Source organism: Accipiter gentilis, chromosome 27 (assembly GCF_929443795.1).
Source record: "Accipiter gentilis chromosome 27, bAccGen1.1, whole genome shotgun sequence".
NCBI lineage: Eukaryota > Metazoa > Chordata > Aves > Accipitriformes > Accipitridae > Astur > Astur gentilis.
Genome location: NC_064906.1, coordinates 11,487,688 through 11,507,029, shown reverse-complemented (window position 1 = coordinate 11,507,029; position 19,342 = coordinate 11,487,688). Strand labels below are relative to the sequence as shown.

At 42.7% G+C, this 19,342-nt stretch overlaps 1 protein-coding gene across 7 annotated transcripts in view; it reads right to left on the bottom strand.

Annotated features, from left to right (window-relative positions):
* Window positions 1–1,977: 1,977 nt before the first annotated feature.
* Window positions 1,978–19,342, bottom strand: part of CARMIL1 (capping protein regulator and myosin 1 linker 1) — a 196,167-nt gene continuing 178,802 nt past the window's right edge. For 4 of the 7 annotated variants that reach the window (XM_049830465.1, XM_049830466.1, XM_049830467.1 and 1 more), the window contains 5 exons: window positions 15,005–15,083; window positions 11,930–12,163; window positions 9,078–9,212; window positions 6,358–6,504; window positions 1,978–2,609 (listed from right to left, as the gene is read on the bottom strand). In XM_049830465.1, the coding sequence (XP_049686422.1) occupies window positions 2,473–2,609; window positions 6,358–6,504; window positions 9,078–9,212; window positions 11,930–12,163; window positions 15,005–15,083 (732 nt within the window). In that variant the 3' untranslated portion in view covers window positions 1,978–2,472. The remainder of the gene's footprint in view (window positions 2,610–6,357; window positions 6,505–9,077; window positions 9,213–11,929; window positions 12,164–15,004; window positions 15,084–19,342) is intronic. The other 3 variants (XM_049830468.1, XM_049830469.1, XM_049830470.1) reach the window with 2 other exon arrangements.

Sequence of the window (19,342 nt, the reverse complement as noted above, 5' to 3'; positions counted from 1 at the left end):
CGTGACCCCCCCAAACCTCCCACCCAGCTTGGCTTTGCACCAGGGTGTAGTGGTTGTTACTTCCCCAAAACACACTGGCACTTACCTGAGGCCCCCATGGGCTCAGGACACTGAAAATAAAAGTCACTATTTCATAAATGGAGAAGAGGTACAACGAGGGTACTCTGGATTCATCGTGAATTCTCTGCAATAGGGCTGACAGTGCTGGGCTGGCGAGGCAGAAAGATACTAAAAAAATGAAAATTGTCACTCCTCCCCACATCCAAAACCACAAGTGCACACAAAACCCAACCCCAGGTCTCCAAGAGCTCACAGCAGCACTCTCCTAAAGTCGTTTCTCCACCGCTCAGCCTGCCCACAACACACTGATGGCTGGAAAAAGACTGGAAAGGCTTTCCATAACTAATATGGAAAAACATTGCTGTCTAATGAAACCTTTACACTCCAGCAGACAACTGTTACAGCACCATAGCTTTTCTTCTTATCAGCACAAACACATACTCTCTCTACAGCATTTCAGACATCCCTGTCTTTGGTTTACTGATACCAGGGTGATGGGCACACACATGACTTCGCACCGTGGGACCAGTACAGTATCTCACACGCCTGGTGAAGAGAACATCAAGCACAAGTAAGACAAATTCTCAACGGCTGGAAGTTAGAGTCTAATTTTTTTTTAATTAATACCACAAATCTTGCTGTTAATTTTCTTAAATTCACAAAACCAACAAATCAGGCAATGCTTCTTGTATACTTACACTTCTCAGACAGTGTCTCTTCTACATCCTATGGGAATAGAAATTGCAGTTTATTTTATGACTAGATTATTTTTCTTTTCTCATACAAGCATCCCAAATTTTCCTTTGCCATTTGTCTTTCATTCTCACTGATACCCAATATATCAAGTATATATATATATATATGTGAATAAGAAGAACTTTCTCTTAATGATTTTAGATAAGTGCAGAATTTCAAGACAGGGTAAACCCCAGGTATGAACCCTCAGCCTTCAGGACTTATTTCCCACAGCCCCATAGCCTACTTTTGAGATGTGAACGTCTACAAAGTGCTTCTAAGATGTTCTGGTATAAAAGGCTACTATTTTGTCTTAGCATACTGCAACAGGAGGAGCAGCAATAGCAGGCACATGCACAAGGATCAGAAAGTCATTTGACGAGACGGGTATCTGAGCATTTCTACCCAGGCAAGAAGCCATGGCAGGGCCAGGGAAATTGCTCTTGGGAGAAAGTTATCAAAACAATTTTGTTCTGTCCTATGGAACCAACATAGAGAAATTAGATAGCAGGTGTTTCTGGCTCATGTGAAGGCTGCTTTGCTGAAGATCCCAAGGGAGATTAGCAAAGAGGTCCTTCTTTCAGCAGTTTTACAAAGATGATGTGGATGTGTCCCTTTCAGCAGCAGCAGACATTGTACTAGAAGCAGAAAGAGATTATATGGGTTTAACTGCATGCTTTTTCTACCTGGCACAATGTCATCATTCAAAGAGCAGAGACCGTCAGACCACAAATAGTGCCGTAAAAACAAAGACTAATGTTTCAGTTGTAAAATCATTTTTTATTGTTACAAATATACATATGAATAAAATCCCCTCAACCTGTAATGTAAGTGGGTAGCTGTGAAATTTGCATCCCCTCCCTCAAAAGCTGAAATGTTTTTACAGATGTTGAGCTCTTTTTCTTGTAGAATTACACATTGAAAGGAAGCTAATATGCAGACAGAACTGAGGAAGGCCTCTAGAAAACACCAATATTAATAAAATTTCAATTGCCCTCATTCCAATCAACTATATACATTAATATACGAACGTGGAAGCATACCATGATTATACGTCATCCAAATCCTTCTCTGTTGTGCTTTTTGACAGTACACAAATGTAAGCGTTGGAGCTTTATGTACAGTACGAGAACAGGAAGAAAGAAGCTCCCGATGGGAGAATGTAAAAACCATACCCAAGCATTTAATATATATAATCTATACAAATTATTTTATTAGTGTGCTCTTTTAATATAATTACAATGTGCAATTGCATACCGCAAGAATATATTTATAGGTAAGTCACGTGCAGATTTGACACATTTACATTCAGCAGTACAACACATTACCTGCTGTACAGTGTATTAGTGTAAGACAGTGTCCAGTTAATTTGCTTTGCTTTCTAAATGCCCTAATGCAGGGCACTCTTTGTAGCTGCTTCAGAGAAATTCAAGTAGAATACATGAAGGAATCGCTGGCTTTAGCAAAGGCATGGAAAGGAACGTCTGCCTCGTACAGAACAGAAATTAAGGACCGAATCAACGCCATGTGACTGTACTGTAAATCACGATTGGAAGATCAGGTTTTCTGCATGGAAATGTACCTGCGGTGAAAGAGCAGCTGGCTAGAAGGGCTGTTGATTGCTGTACCCTGATTGTTATTAAAAGCTCTTGCGCTATGAAGCACTTGTACTGATTGCTAAACAAAAATAAAATCTTTATCTGCTTCTTCGCCAGAGTCACTGGACTTGCTTCCCTGATGGCCGTCTTTACTTAAGGACCTCTGCTTCAGTTCCTGGAACTCATGAGACTGCTGCCCAGGGCTTCTTTTTGCAGCTGTATAAAACAGAAATGGGTCTTAATAATGATTGTAGAAGAGAGAGGAAGAAAAATAATAATAAAAGAGTCATTCATGCACAAAGGACCTGCTCCTGCTCCCACTGGATTCATTGCACTAGTGGGAGTAGCATAGGTCCCTTAATTCTTCAACCCAGAAAAAGGTCAGAGAAAACAGAGAGAGCTTGAGCAAACTTTATGCCACTGTTGGTTGGCAAGCAGGCAAACTTTAAATATGAAACTCAGTACTTCGCTGTGACACGGATAAACATTACGTTTAGAAACGGCCTGGAGACTTTCTTCTCATCGCACCATGTGAAAACCAGGACAGCATTATTTTTTCCAGCAGGGCTGGATCTCAGACGATGCACTCCCGACTGCTCAGGTGGATATTCTCGCTGGGCACCCCTCAGACCGGTGGCACAGGTTCCAGGCAGGCCTGTCTCCCTAGCAGGACACATCTCTATTCTCCCTTTTGACTCAGCAGCCTTCATCAGGACAGACGTTCACCTTGGCATCCAAGTTACCTGAACTGCTGCTCCCTGCGCCACCAGCACTGCCAGGTCCCGATGCCTTCCCAGTTCCCTGATGGAGGGGACACCCATGGCTCTGAGCCCAACGTGCATCTCTTCCAGCTGAGACCATGGCCTCTGCACCTCTTAGCAGCCGAGAAAGAAGGACATACCCGCTTCCCATCACCTAAATGCAAACAGTACCTATTTTGTTCGCCCAGCACTCTAAAATCTCGGTAAGGTCAGGGTTTTCCTCAAACCTATAAGGTTTGAAATAAATTGGAAAGAAGGTTGTAAAGCCTTGTTAAGGTTCCTGATCTAATCAGTGGTCTACAATTGCTATGGTAACGAGAGTTATTATACACATCAGCGGGGGTGACGTTATGCAAGGATTGATAGCTTCAGAAATCTCATACTTCCAATTAAAATGAACCTTTAAACACACAGTGGCCCTTAAATGTGACTTTGTTGCAAGTCATCTCACCCTTCGCCAGCAAGATTAAATGTTACAGTTACGAGACCTTCTTTGCTCCACCATTTCAGATAAGGATGTCAGGCTTTGGTTCACAGGGATCCTTGCGCCTGTTCACATTTGCGCATACCCCTCTTAACAAGGCACCAGCAGCCGCGGGGGCCATGAAGAACCACCTCTCCTTCCCTGCGGACCTGTCCTGGTTTCGGCTGGGATAGAGTTAATTGTCTTGCTAGTAGCTGGTACAGTGCTGTGTTTTGAGTTCAGTATGAGAAGAATGTTGATAACATGCTGATGTTTTCAGTTGTTGCTCAGTAGTGTTTAGACTCAAGTCAAGGATTTTTCAGCTTCTCATGCCCAGCCAGCAAGAGCTGGAGAGGCACAAGAAGTTGAGAGGGGACACAGCCAGGGCAGCTGACCCAAACTGGCCAAAGAGGTATTCCATACCATGGGACGTCATGCCCAGTATATAAACTGGGGGGACTGGGGGCAGAGTGATCACTGTTCAGGTATTAACTGGGCGTTGATCGGCAGGTGGTGAGCAATTGCACTGCACATCATTTGTACATTCCAATCCTTTCGTTATTGCTGTTGTCATTTTATTAGTGTTATCGCTATCGGTTTTTTCTTTTCTGTTCTGTTAAACCGTTCTTATCTCAACCCATGAGTTTTACTTCTTTTCCCAATTTTCTCCCCCATCCCACTGGGTGGGTGGGAGTGAGTGAGCGGCTGCGTGGTGCTTAGTTGCTGGCTGGGGTTAAACCACGACAGTACCACTCACCCATAGCCTCACCGCCACAAGGGACAGCCTGCCCTGTCACCAGCGTGCGGCTCCAGCCAGAGCAGGGGCAGACAAGCAGCAGGTTGTCGCTGACTCATCTCCGTGGTCTTTCAAATTATGCCAGGTTGTGTTAGGGTCTGCCAGGAATGTGGAAAACGGGAGGGAGGAATCCCAAGGGAGCCGATGCTGCTGGGGCAGCCTCGGCAGGGATGCCCCCTGTATCCCTGGGGGGCCAACACGACTCCCCAGGCAGCGCTGGTGCATGCCAACAGGCCGCGAAACAGGGGACAGAAAGCTCTGGCCCGTTTTTGTTTGGCACAGACGCTGTCCAGTCCTGGATCTCTGCCGTGATGAAAGCAGAACGGACACAACCAGCGCGCATCTTGTGGAGACCTACCTCCGCACATGCAGCACCATTTGCTACCCAAGTAGTTCTTCTGAGTCCAAAATACCTGTTTCCTTATTTGTGCTGGCCAAAAGGTGGGACGAAATGAGAGCCAGCAGCTACGTGCTTGCTACATTCTCATCCCGGCTTTGCAAGGTGGGAAAGAAGAGGAAAGGATTTTGAGAAAGGTTTTTAAAGCAATTTAATGGAATTGGAGAGGATTAAGATACCTAAATTCTGTTAAAAAAATTTAGGCATTTCCACCTTACCAAACACCACTGCTTTTCAAAGAAATCAGTGCCTGGAAATTTTTGAGTCATTCTTGATACTTGTACCTCTGAGTAATTACATCGCCTTTGTTTGGCCTCCATTCACTCTTCAAAGAAAACCCAGGACACATCCTGCAGCAGTCATTTTAGTTTATGGCCTGATAAATCAAGACAGGTAGCTTGCCCCAAAAATGCCTGAAAAATATATCAGGCATCTAAGTCCAACCCCAGCAAGCAGCGTTCTGCCACAAGAGCTTACTCTTGCCCTGATGAAACCATGCACAGGTGACCTGCATAGATCTGCGGCAGCACCTCGGCTTTTGAAACTTACTTTCTTAGAGATACCTTAGAACAAACTAAAATATAGTAGTTTGATTATGACAGGGAGGAGAGATTCCAAGTTTAGGTGGGCTAAGTTTGATTCTACAATACGAAAAGGACATCAGTTTATACATTTGGGGCTGAGGATGTTAGAAAAGGGATACATGATGTCTTATAAATAGAAAAATTGCAGGTAAATGTAATTGCATGAGATGTTCAAATACCTCATTAAAATACTTCAGAAAAAAGTAATTTTGAATCGTTTTTTAAACAAAGCAGTTAGGAGGTAAAGTGAAGCATGTAAACATGTACCATTTGAGAACAGGAGCTTTTATATTTTAAAAATACATAGATCAACCAAACCTTCTTATAGCTTACTGAATGAGTTCACTGTAAGTCAAAGCTGCCCTTCAGGAAGTGGGGCTTAAGCGTGCAGCACAGTGCTGAGTTTGGGTTCTTCTGGAGGTGTTTTATTTGTTTACGCAGCTGAAAATCGAAGTACTACGTCAAAATAATCTGATTTACCTAGTTCTCAAATGGTTTTGTGAGTGACGTACTGAAACTGGCACTAACAATATTCAGGCTGAAATGTATTTTGCAATACTTCAGTGCACGCATCTTAAAAAGGAAAGGTACGTAAGCACACAAAGCAGCGGACAGTCTACCTGCAGCGTACTTACACAGCGGTGTGCCAGCAGCACTGCAATGCGCAGTCACGGTCTGTAATGAGCCCTCTTCTGCAGAGGGGCTGTATGGGGCTGTATGGTGCTGGTCACTGGCATTGCCACAAAGGAAAAATGCACACACATTTCTTATCTGGACATTTTTGCAGGCCACGTAGTTCCCACGGAGACAGAAAGATGATTGGCATCCCATGAGATTTTTACCTTTCTCTTAATCCAATGACAAACCCACACCCTTTTGTGGTTTCTTTGCTATTATCGTTTCTTAACAATTGTTAGTGCCAGTTATCAAGCACTGCCTCGATAAAAAATGAAAACTTCTAACCAGAAGTTGGCTGGGCCTTCCTCTGCCCAAGCACATTAGCTTCCTCTTCTGCACTGGTAGCATACTGCCCCGAAGTGGTTTTCACGTTGCCAGATGGCTTGGCACAGTCATGAGCTGTATCTCTTTTTTGACAATCTCCTGTTTGCTCTAACAGGGAAAAGGATTCATTTATACCCCTAAGCTGTTCTGTAGACCAACATATGGAAAGTATACAAATAATTTCACTTATCCGTCCCATTTAATCAATTGTTCAAAGAGTAGTAATCAATGTCAGGTGCTTGCTTAAATTTAGTCCAGATATTTGCATATGTCGGTAACTGCAGCCCGATCTTACAGGTGTGCTGTGTAAAGAGGTGTATTTCGAGATTGTCCCACAAAGTACAGTTAAACTCATTAACATAAAGCAATTTTAAAATCAAGTATCACCTAATTTGCAGCTTGCTTTTGCAGGAGATATAATTCAGTTTACTAACTTAGGCAGATTTGCAGTGATTTACCAGTTGCAGAAAAAATCTGAGCATGCTAGCCTGAAAGGCGGCAGAAAGCCAGGACAGAGGAATGACCGAGTGAGGAAGTAGAACAGTAATAAAGAAAAACATGAAAAAGAATTAAAAAAAATAAAAGAAACAGAATTTACTCTTTCCCAAACAATTTTATGCAAAGCATAGCAGCTCCGTAAGGACCTGGAAACCCAATTTTAGCCATTTTGAACTATTATTGATAAAATTCATACAGTGCAATGTAGCGGCAACTAGAAAACCCTGTGTTTGCCCAAGTCGTCTGTGGAGGTCTGGCTAAGGGAGCAAAGAGTGAGGAAAGCACTGTGTCTGACCGCTTTTGTGTAAGGATCTGGAAACAGCAAACACATTTTAAAAATAAAGCAGTTGTCCCTCTTCTCATGTGACAACACAGACTGCAAAAACTTGTCAAATCTCTGCTGTGTTAGAAATTGCTGTAACGCGAAAGGGTTGTAGTTACAATCCCACATTCCCTGCTTCTCCAATACGTCCCCTCACACGACAGGGAGATGGAGAAGGCAAATAGCACAGAAATGGGGAGGTTAACCTCACCTTAACATGTAGCTGCAACGAGTCCCATTACATCGTGTTTCTCTAGTTATGTAGTAACAAGCTCTCTCACAGTCTGGTGAAAAGCTGGTGAGAAAACCAGGACTCCAGCCTATGCAGGTACCAGACAGCAGCTGAGAAAGTCTGTTGTGGCAACAGCCTTTGAGTGCAACCATTCCCAACATGCTGGCACCAGCGTAGCGAGCCTGATCCCTAAGCTGTAGCCCAGTTCACCTGTCTCAACACCAGCTCTGACGGGACTAAGGGCAGGACAATAAACAGGCTCTATTCTGCCTTGCAGCTCTCATAATGCCACAGCCACCAGGAGGCACTTCAGACACCCTGCTGTCTTTTCTGGACCCTGAGCCACAGACTGTGGTGGCTTTTGCCAACATGGACCTTCTGAACCCTCAGCCCTTTCCAGACACAGGAGAGGTCCTGGGGTGCGTCGTGTCCTGCTAGCTCTACGTAATTCACTCCGCTTGTGGGAGTTCTGCTGGGCTACCTTTATGGCACAAGAGCAGCCCAAAGGCATCATACAGGTGGCTGAAGTGAGACTCAAAACCTGTAGACAAACGCTTCACATGTGCTGACATGCGGTCACCAAATGGTAGCCACCACAGCAATAACCTTCCAGGCAGACCAACACCCAGACTGCGAGGTTCATAAAGGAAATGGTAGTTGTAGGAGAAGCTTCTCAAAATGCACCATCCCACTTTGGGGATGGCTTTGCCCCTCCTTTCATCTAGAGGGTAACGGTGGGCGCTGTGGGCAGCACAACTGCTCAGTCTTCGCAACCCGGTGGTACGTACCTGCCCTAACTCGCTTCCCGCCATCCTACGCTATGAAAAACTGCTGGCAGAGTGTGAAAGGACACCCCTTTGCCTCACAGCTTAAGTGATGGGAATCACCTTGGATGTCTTTCTTGAGGACACCCCCAGGAAGGAAGAGGTCTCACCCCCAGATTTCAAACGCTGTCATTTGTGCCAGCAAACACCACGCTGAGCAACATTGCTGTAACTACTTCTCCACGTATCCTATGCTATCAGAGGAAGCCTTAGCTCTTCTAAGAGCCAACTGTGGGCAAGGAAACGCATCAGCAAAAGTGGAAATCCAGCGCACACATGAAAAGCAGCAAAGACAAGGCAGCAGTCTACGGTTGTGCATAAAAGGTACCAAGCCCTGCCCTGGCACACAGAGACTCATTGCCCAAGCAGGAGGAGAACTCAGTCACATGCAGCACAGAAAGGAGAAATACAAACGAAGCAACAGGCTGGCTGCAAGGAACAAAGTCATGGCTGCTCCCTGGAAACGTGCTGAACCACGGAGCTGCATTTCACATTATTATGTGTGACCAATACCAATCAGCATCTCGATTCAGACCAAACTAAACCATAATATACACAACACTAGAGTCCCTTAATTGTTCAGCTACATTATTAATACCAAGGGATTCATCTTTCACTTGGTTTGATCAAAGGAAGAAAATACAGAGCGCCAACCCATGCGTGGAAGGAGATGAGGGACAGGTGACCAGATACACTTCCCTTGCTCTTTTTCCACCAAATAAATAACCCCCTTCCCTTCTACGCGAAAACAAATCAGGGGGCAATGAAGACAAGCACGCTGGAACAACAATACCAACACTCCTACCTTCTTGAGAAAATGATCTGACTGAGGGGCTGCTCTGACCATCCTTTTCTTTATCAGAAGGAACTTTCTTCAGCACAGGTGGAAGCAGGGCAACTTTTGGGGAACTGGGGCCAGAGGGAGACTCCGGAGCATCCTCTGTGGAGTACCAGGAACAAAAAGGTGAAAAGTTATATTTGTGCTGTAGCTCACAGAAACGGTGCTGTTATGACAGGTCAAACCTCAACACAATACACAAACAAGAAACAGCTAGAATCTGTGTGAGAAAAAGAAGGATTCAGGAATTTACATTACGTCAAGAGAATGGTGAAAGAATTTCAACAGCTAAAGCAAAGATCTCATTTTCATATTTTTAACATGTACTGCTATTGTAGCACAAATAGAAATCTGATGGGACCAACTGAATTTCCTGCAAGATATAAGTATGCAATTTGTAAAGAACAGCTGAAAATTATTTTGGATGGAGTTTTGGAAATATTTGTTCTATTTATATTTTTATTGTCCTGAAACATAATGAACTGATCAATTTAGATGTCCTGTTTCACAGTTATAAGGCATAGAAGTGAACCAGGGAAACAGATTTCATAAATAGCCTGCAGAACCCTGTACTTCCAGGAATAAATTGCCAGCACATAACAGGATAGCATCCGCAAATATTTTCTAAATAGAAAAAATACTTTGTCTTCTAGACTGTGAGGAAATCTGGAACTTAAATTCAAATCCATAGTTTAAACCATCTGGATATGCTGTTTGTCTAAAAGGCTGGATATGCGTTATGTATGGCAATTTGACTACCATCTTTACAGTCCTTTTGGGAAGATCTTTTCAGTCTTACACTAGACAGCCTTCATTTGGACAGTAGGGAAGTACAGCTACGATAGATTACTTAAACTGCTTGTATGTTTGCTTCCCAAGGAGTAATCGATGGCATGTGTATGCAACAGAGGAACTAGGAAGATACATTAGTATTGATAGAAGGAAAAAGGAACTCAGAGTATCACCTGTGTTACATATTTGTACAATGAGTTAATCCAGTTGCATACTAGAAACTAACAGGAATTTATCTCGCTGTTGAGGAGCTACCACCAAGGAGTCAATCTTCTTACTTTCAGCAAACTGATGACCTTCCAAATGAAACTTGATCTAAACAGATACACCAATACTTGGACCTTCTCCACGCTTTTGATGTGCCTGTGAGGCCAGTTGCTTTGGGAAGCTCGATATCAACATACGGATGAGCACAGTGCTTGGCAAACAATGCTATGTATTTCCGAACTGACGCTGTTATGTGCTTTATTGAGGAACCACTTTCAGTCTTCGATGATTTGTGGACATCCAGGCTGTGTTCCTTTGCCCTCAGATTACTTAACAAAAATTTGCTACCATTAGTTTGGCCACACTGCTGGAAACAACAGTGGGAGCAAGAGTGTAAATAGGATTATTGCTTGGCTGCTTCATCGCGTTGCCTGGGTGTGCTTAGCCAGTAAGTTGCTACAAGTACTAGGACAGAAGTTAGACTGCAACAGAGATGGTGCTGCTTTTACTGCCACCTGAGAAGCTGGCCTATTACAGGTAAATACTAATTGCTTTCTGTGTTAAACCCACAGTACGTGCTCTCTGCAGGAAAGAGGAGCCGGCAGAAACAGATAGCTCAGGTCTTTCTGACAGCTAAGTTTCTGAGGTAATACACTGCCTATTTTACAGATTAAGCATCACCAAATAAGCCATGCCTTCCTATTGTATTCATCTTTGTGAGCATCTTACCTGACACCACTCACTTTTATGACCATTTCTAAAATGGTCAATAAAATAAATTTAAAGCCATCTAAAACCTGAAGGTGATTCTGTATTTGAACAACATTCTACCCACTGGAGTGTAGAGACTAAGTAATGCTCAGGTTACACATCAAGGGCAGGGAGGAGGGTGTAATATCCCCCTGCCCCCTCATCCTCACCAGAAATGACATCTTTCTAAGGTCAACAGCAAGTATGGAAAAAGCCTAGAGGTCTGCAAGCTCTTAGAGATGGCTATGCTCAGATTTTTCAGTCATTAGCAATTAATAAGATGCATTTGCCATAGCTACTGGTGGAGTCAGTAACTAGTATTTAATTCCCCTTAACTGCAGTGGCTTACTTTGAGAAGACTGGGTTGTGACATTGGCCTGTTAAACAGCGGACAGACAAACGTATAGGAGATCTGCTGAAATATTTCCCACTATTGGAAACCTTGAGATAATATTGGGACTGGAGGTTAGGACAGAGCAGAAGTTAATAGTCATTCAACTGGCAGTCTTGCAGGGTTATAAAAGCACAATTACAATTATTTCCAGTCAAAAGCAATAAGGAAAGAAATAAAGGCAAAACAAGGAAAAAGAGAGCGAGACAATTGGTTTGTGCAAGTTATTAAGACTAACAGGCATTTGCTTGAGGGACTAAGAGCCGCCTGCCAGAAAATCCCAAGGACTTCAGTATTTAGAGCCAGGTGTTTAGAGAAAATAACAGTCATTTTTGTCAATGCTACTACAACAGGGCTCTGTTGCTGAAGTAGCTTTCTATGCTCACCTCTTCTGTGAAAACAGGCCAATTCAAAACAGCTCTCTTGCTGCTGCTATTGCTTCTCCTCAGGCTTTACCATTACGGATCACAGATTAAACCATTTTAATAAGTTTATTTGAATCAGGGCAAAGGGAGGTGGAAAAGAAGGATGCAAGTCAAGAGCAAGTGACTGAAGAACCTGTCCCCCTACATTTAACTTCTGTTCAGGATGTGGCCATGGGCATGTCCTCCATAGCCCACACAAACACCACTCAGAAGTACCCAGCTGGGGATAACGAATGCCCAGAAGTGCTCCTCACCAGTACGAGAGGCAGAGCGTGGTTTCTGTGGCACTGTGGGTCGTCCTGCCAGGCTGGGCTTCGTTGACTGCAGGGGGGGTTTTGGGCTGGTCGGTGTATTGGAAGAACTTCTTGCCTTTGCACCAGCTTCTGCCTTTGGTTCAGCTTTTGAATTTTTTTCTGATGATGCTGAGATGGAGTCACCTTTATTTGAGGCAAACCGACTCTCTGGAAGGGTCTGCTGGAGTTTAGGCGCTAAAATAAACAGACACATAAAATAAAGTCTCCTGCAACACAGAAGGCTCCGTGCACAGATATGCTTGTGTGGAAAATACCATCATTAGCTCACATATTTCACTGCTGCACTGCTGTGTGAGTGTGTAAGAGAACCCCTAACATTTCATTCAAAAATCACTGCAAGAAAAACATCTAGAACTGCTAGTTCTTACATGTGCTAAGCTTCATAATTCGATTGCTTCAGAGGTGACAGAATCTCCCCCTTTTTAATATATTTGGGGTGATGGCTGGCTGGACCTTATTGTTCCTTCGTATTTCTGGGAGCAGATGGTACAGCCTACCTGCTGAGAAAACAGCGATGGATCAGTGGAAAAGGCAGCCTTTGGCTGTTTTGTGCCTCTACAGACAAAAGGCTGGGTATCCAAGATCAACAAAGAAATCCTGGCCCAGAAAATAAATCCCAAATGTGTGATCAGCAGGCTACATCTTTTTATTTGTTGCTTTTAGCAAGCTCTAGAGGAGATTTTGAAACTTAGCCAAGATCAAAGTATTCTTTTTATAATATTTTGATTTATCTAATAACACTGTATATGGATTATGGTTTCCACACATTAGCAAGTTTATCAACATATTATTCATCCCAAACAAAGACCAAGGTATTTACAGATAAAGCTAGACTGACTTCCAAGCAATAAATCAGTCCTATCTAGCTGTGCACGTTGGTAGAAAGCCTGCTGGACTGTAGGCTTCAAACAAGCAAAATGCCTGCCCTACTTTCCTACTCTGACGCTTTCAGAAGGTTGAAGGCTATGTATGTATAAGGCAGGTATAACGATAATCTTGGAACTTGCATGTTAGCTTGGGACTTTCAGTAATTGTCACATCTTTATTCTCAGAAGAGAATTACGGACTAACTGAAATGCACGCTGGTAGCCTTCGTACTTAGCAAAGCCAAGTATGTGCTTACAGATGCTGACTTGACCTACCTACCTGCTATTCCCATTCAGAAGTCCTACTTGTTACAAAAGTGCTGAGCACAGACATTTTAATGGCAGTGGGAGGGAGGGGAGTGTTGATATAGTTTGTTGCAAGCCAATCTCCAGTATGTTTTTCCAGCTTATGTAGCTGTTTTTCAGCCCAGCTGGAGTTAAACTCTGGCAAACTATAGAGAGTTGTGTGGCGCATATATATTTGTGCGAGTGCGTGACAGGGAGGGTTTGTCTGCATGCATGCAATAGACTTTCATGCCGCAAGCAAAACAGCAGGACACCTTCTCCACCTGCGAGTGTGTGCATACAAAAAAACCAGGCAACATCCAGACATGAAGCAAGGAATAAAAACCCCTTTACTCTCCTTCTGCGTCACTATCTATACTTTTCCTATAGCAACATCCAGCAATTTTCCATTAACTCTCTTTCTTGCCTTCCTAACCTCAGGCCTCCTAATATTATTAGAGCCCAGTAAGTTAAAATAAATTAACCCAAAACAAAGACAAACTGTAGTCACAACAGTGAAGAGCAGCCTCAGGGAGCTCTCAAGCAAGAGCGGTAAAGAAAGAACTGACAGCTGGAGGCCAAAAGGAAGGGGCATGCACAGTGCAGTGAGGTGGGGGTGAAACGTGTCATATACAGACACAAGGACCAGAGAAAAATTGGGGTCAGACACCCCCAGCTACTCTAATGCCCCAAGCACAGACTATTCTTGCTCCTCTGACTTCAGTTTGATGATATCAGGACACACATATATTACACAAGGTCCTCCTCAAAAGATAAGCTCTAAAAGCACTGATTTATAAAGTTCAGCATGCTCTGAACATGCTGTCCTTTAAAACTAGCTTTAGAAAGGTACAAAACTTCAAAATTGATTTCTGAAGTGCTCAACCAAGATGGCCACATTTGGATTTTGATTTCAGCCTGTTTTTTCAGCCTTGCTTCTGTTATGTTTTGGCAACCCCGTGTGCTGGGCTTGCAGGATACCTACCACTGCTGTTGAGAAATCAGACCTGGACTTCCTCGTTCAGCCCACTACTTTCAGTCCAGTGAACGTGGTACGCACAAACCATCAGAGCTGAATCCCCTTTGAACACTTCACTGGCCAGTCCCAAAAGTATGCGCAGAGACCAGAATTTCATCTTGTCCTGAGATGGCTGCATTGCAGGCACTGCCATGTCAGGGCCCAGGACTAAAGCTTGACAGGGGCACAGCAGGACTAGGTGCAGATGGAATCTGTGCTGTAAGCACTGCAAGGCTGGACTCCCCTTTGTACGTGATGGAGAGTTGTTTTGCGCATGTATGCGGTGTCCAGGGACCTCTGCAGCTTTGCAGACAGCCCTAGCTTCAGCCAAGCTGGGTAAACCCTAGGAAGAGCCAGCTGCCATTGCATACGAGATGTCTGTTCTAACAGCTGAAAACCAGGACTACTCAAGCTGGTACATGCATAGACTACCTTGTAAATTGGTCATATTCAGGTCATCAGGTAACTTCAGGAGTTTCACTTCTTTGTGCACAGATATTTTTGCTGGCTCCTTGGGTTCAGCTTCAGCTTTGCTGATCCCATTACAAGCGAGCATCCTTTCGAAGGCGCCCCAGGCGCACGCACCAAGTACTTTCCCTCCTGTGCAACGTGGAACACAAAAGTCGACCTGTCAACTCAGCCCTAGAGCTGACTTCATGAGAACTGCTGTCCAACACAACACCAAAAAAACAAGTGTGCTTTTGTTTCTAGTCCTTTTCATGTAGCGTAAGCTCATATTTTGCCTAACCAATTGTAGGCACACAATCTGGAGGGGCAAGTGAGATTTTGAGGTTAGGTATTTTGTATTTTCTAGAAAGAGTTTATACCAGGAAACTCAAACTGTACCTGTACCACTTCCATCCAGTCGTTCTGAGCTCGTTGCCGTGTCAAAAGACTCTCTGGAAGTTGTGTCATTCCCAAGTTTCTGAAAGAGTGAGAAAAGCTCTTATATTAATAACATATCTGTAATTTATACAACTCAGTGGTTCTGTTAGGAAAAAAAGCTCTGATTTGGAAGCCATAAGGCAGAGAAAGCAGTGATAGTAATAAATGGTGGATTCTCTCTCCTTGCTTCTCTTTCAGTTCTTGGGAGATCTAAGCGGGAAGAAAACTTTGCTGATTTGTAACTAATACTGCCACACATCAAGCAAAGCTGCAATGACACCCTGCCTCCTAAGCGACAGGTCTCCTAATGTACAGGACTGGAAACTGAAGGTGCTAGTTGGAAACACTCTTCTCTCCAAAGATAGAATTTCAAAATTCCTTGTTTAGGTTTAAAATAAAAAGTCTTTTTCTGAAGATGTAGGTTTTTAATATGGCTGCTGAATGGATCTTATGCTCTTCCACATACAAGAATAACCAATTTAAATAAACCTGCAACTACAGAACTAGCAGCACTCACATATTTTCCAAGATTCCTCTAAAAACAAACAGAGCTTACTTACTGAAAGGTGTTTAAAGCTACCCATCACAAGCACTGCTGAATGCTCAGCACCTCTAAAGAAAGGGGGCTGCTTGTTTATGTGCTGATATACTGGCTAAAGTCTTCTGTTCTCAACAATAGCTTTCCTAACATCCCGGTCTCAAAAGAAAAGGTGCAGAGACTTTTGTCATATCATAGCTCTAGCTAAAGTGATCTTGAAACCTATGTATTCACCAGGAGAAGCTTAGATATACAGCCAATGTGATCGTAAAAAGGAACCAGCCTCCTTTTACTGTCTTACCTACTACCAAAGCTTAAGCAGACGGATAAACGAGAGGCTACAAAAAGTGCATTGAAATAAGTGCGGGATATAGTATGACAGAAAACCTTATAAAGATAAGACTAGGCAAAAAAGTGAGATTTTTTTGAAACTAAAAAAGTGCGGATAGACTTTTGCAGGCAGCTTCAATCTTGCTCTTGATCTGCTGTTTCAAGACAGTGTGGCAAATGACTTAAAGCAAATGGTTTGTGCTGGTGACTATTGCATTTGGTTAATACCCACAAGCAAGTCACGTTGACACGTTCAGGACACTGTTATCGCTGCTCCAACACCAACTCTGCACGACTCATGCTGGGATCTGACTGTCCCATAGCGTTCAGAAACCTCCACCACATGTCATGCAGCGCACGTCAAATACGGTCCCTGCTCTTTGGAGCTTACAATATGAAAGACAGCTAGGTATAGCACGTAGATAAAAATTGGACAACAGGAAATGCAGGAAGGAACAGAATGGTTACAAGTAGCAGGAGCACATACTAATTCTAGAAAAATTGATGGATTTAGAATGAAAATAGTATTTTAAATATAAACATAAAGGGAATACCTCTAAATATCCACACTGGCTACGTATCTTTCCCCTGCGGTGGTAAATCAACACAGGCATTTCAAGAGAAGCAGATTTTGGGAAGCGATGCAGAAAACATTGTGATTGGCCTTACAGATTTACTGATACCTCCATTTTGCTCATGTAATCTCACGGCTCCTAAAACAAAGACTCTCTTCAATACAACAAAGAAAAGGATGGAGATGCTGAGTGCCTGCTATTGCTGTATTAAGACCTGGCAGGGCAATGCTACCTCCCAACCTCTCCACTAAGTACAGGTGTGCACTTAAAATGGCACCCTGCATTAAGGAGGATGCTATTAGAATTGTCATTAAACTTCCTGTACTGTAAAACTACCCCGATATAGATATAACTATCCACTCTAAGGGATTATAGTTCTACAGATTTTAAGTATAAAACCATCTGTGTGTTAAAAGCCACGTGTAAGCCAAACAACCAAGTCTTCTGATCAGAAGCACTCTAGAAATGCCGTGACTTGTAGGGCCAGAATGGTAAGCTATGGTGCCCATACAGACAAAACAACGTCCCCTCCAAAGCTAGCAGGAGCATTATGCTTTGTACCACTGGGTGAAAACTCAGTTTTTATTCCCCTTTCTTGACTGTCATTGATGTTTTGGCTAAATTCTCACCTTTCCACCTCCTAAAGTCACATGTTTCTTTGTAAGACTGTCTTGGCTGTATATTTTTGAAGGGAATACCACTCTCCACTTACTGGATTTTTCTTCCATACCTTGGAAAAAAAACTTTTGAGAACTGAAATTACCATTAATTTCTTCATGGAATGTGAATTCTCATGAACTTTCACCAAAACACTCGTTTTCCTATGTAAATATTGACGATATATGCATAACACTTACCTACAGTAACTTACTTTAGAGAACTGTATGACAGTATGAAAACTAACTTCACCATAACTCCTTCCTCCCTCCCTAGTTATGGGACTACTGGGGAAATATGACCATGTACAGAGACAGGTACAAAAGCCAGTGCTGCTACCTATTAGTGTAGTACTTAAAAATGCAATTGGGATGTTTGCATATTTGGCTACCTACTGTACACACATTACAAACTGCTTACGGTCCCAAGAGAACACTAAACACTAGCTGCAAAAGTTTACTCTGAGAAGCTGTCAGTCATGTTAGATAACTGCAGGCGAATTTATCATGTAGATAAATAATGACCAGGCTCTACTTTTAATAGGAATTTGTGCAAGGTTGGGAAATACTGCAGAGTTGGGTGCCATCGAGAGTGAGTAAACAGGTTGCAGATGATCTTGGTCTGCTCATAGGTCCTGCTCAAGATATTTAAAAATTCAGGTTGTAAACACTAGATGGAGCTAAAAGATCTTTTTATGTATGCCTAGAGGCAACACTAATCTGCAAATACTCGTCTCTGCCATTAATGCCAATTTGCACGTTGTATTCTAAGCAAAAAAACCAAAAAAACATTTACCATCTTTCCATCTACTGTGCACCTGCTCACACTTGTATCTGTAACAAGACTGCAGTAGGGTATGAATGAAATAGTAAATTCCTTCTGGCTTTGTTTTCACGTAAAATCGCTCAGAATATAAGCAGCCATATGTACCTTAAAGGAAAATACAATTTTCTGTCATACTGGAATCCTGATAAATTTGAAGATGTTAGGCAAGTTGATGTCATACCCATCCTAAACAATGTAACAGCAGTGGGATGCTGTCTTCTGTAGCTCAACCATCAGGCTACTGTATGATTTTCACCTTCATTAATACCATGAATAAAAGCGCAAACCTAGATTATTTGACATTGCGATCTAGGATGAAGTATGTGAAAAATTCTTTTGAACAGCAGTTCAATTTTGTGTGGTCTGGGCAACATTAAGAATGGATAACTCAGTGCCCTGCTGTGTACAGATTCCTATTTCAATTCAGTTTTCTTGTCTCTCTTTAAATAAAAGATGACCTACTTTTGCATTCCATAAATATCAATTTTTACAAATTCTAACAAAGAAATAAGTTCAATAACATTATTTTCTTGCAAATTAAACCTGGAAGAAGAGGGGTAACCTTCCCAACCAGTAAAAAAGCAAAGGGTGGGGAAAAAAAAAACCTGGGAAAAGGCAACAACTTTTATTTTTGACAGATGAAATTCAAGTTTTCAATCAATGCTACGAAAGCTCATCAGTCGAAGAGGACTTTTACTCTCCCCACTTAAAAAGAAATTACGCATGCTACATTCTACCTCAGTCACATCATTCCAGATCTGACTAACTTTAGATGACAAGTGCTAAGAACTTGAAGAGCAGCAAGCATACACAATTTATGGAGTTATAAGAATTTATATAATCTGGAGTAGCCTGGTATTTTAAAAGTTACAGGCAGAGCGTAACACTTATTTAAAAACATACAGCATTTTATTTGAAAACTTGGTGGTTTAGAAATCAGTAAGACTATTCATGGGCACTACTCAGCACCAATGAGAAAGGTGGGAATTGGTAATTTCTTAAGAAAAATCGGTTTTATGCTGAGGATCCCTTTAATGAGCCACAGACTACTGGGTTAATTTGAATCTGCTTATTACAAGACTCCAGTGTCTACAGGAATGGTTCAGACATCAGGGCAAGCACTCTAAGACTAAGAAGAAAGGTAAAAATGCACTTTTGGTGCCTTGCTTGGTCACAGCAAGACAATTCTGCAATGGGAAAACACAGCAAAGCTTTGCAGATAAGCTTTGTCATAAGGTTACACCTTCCAAATTACAGGGGATAATGGCAGGGAATGGATAGCATCTGAGTGCCCCGCATGTGGAAGAGGTAGAGAAGAGTGAGAAAAAGGCTGATCCTTTGATAATTTTAGAACATGCCAACTGCAGCTGGGAG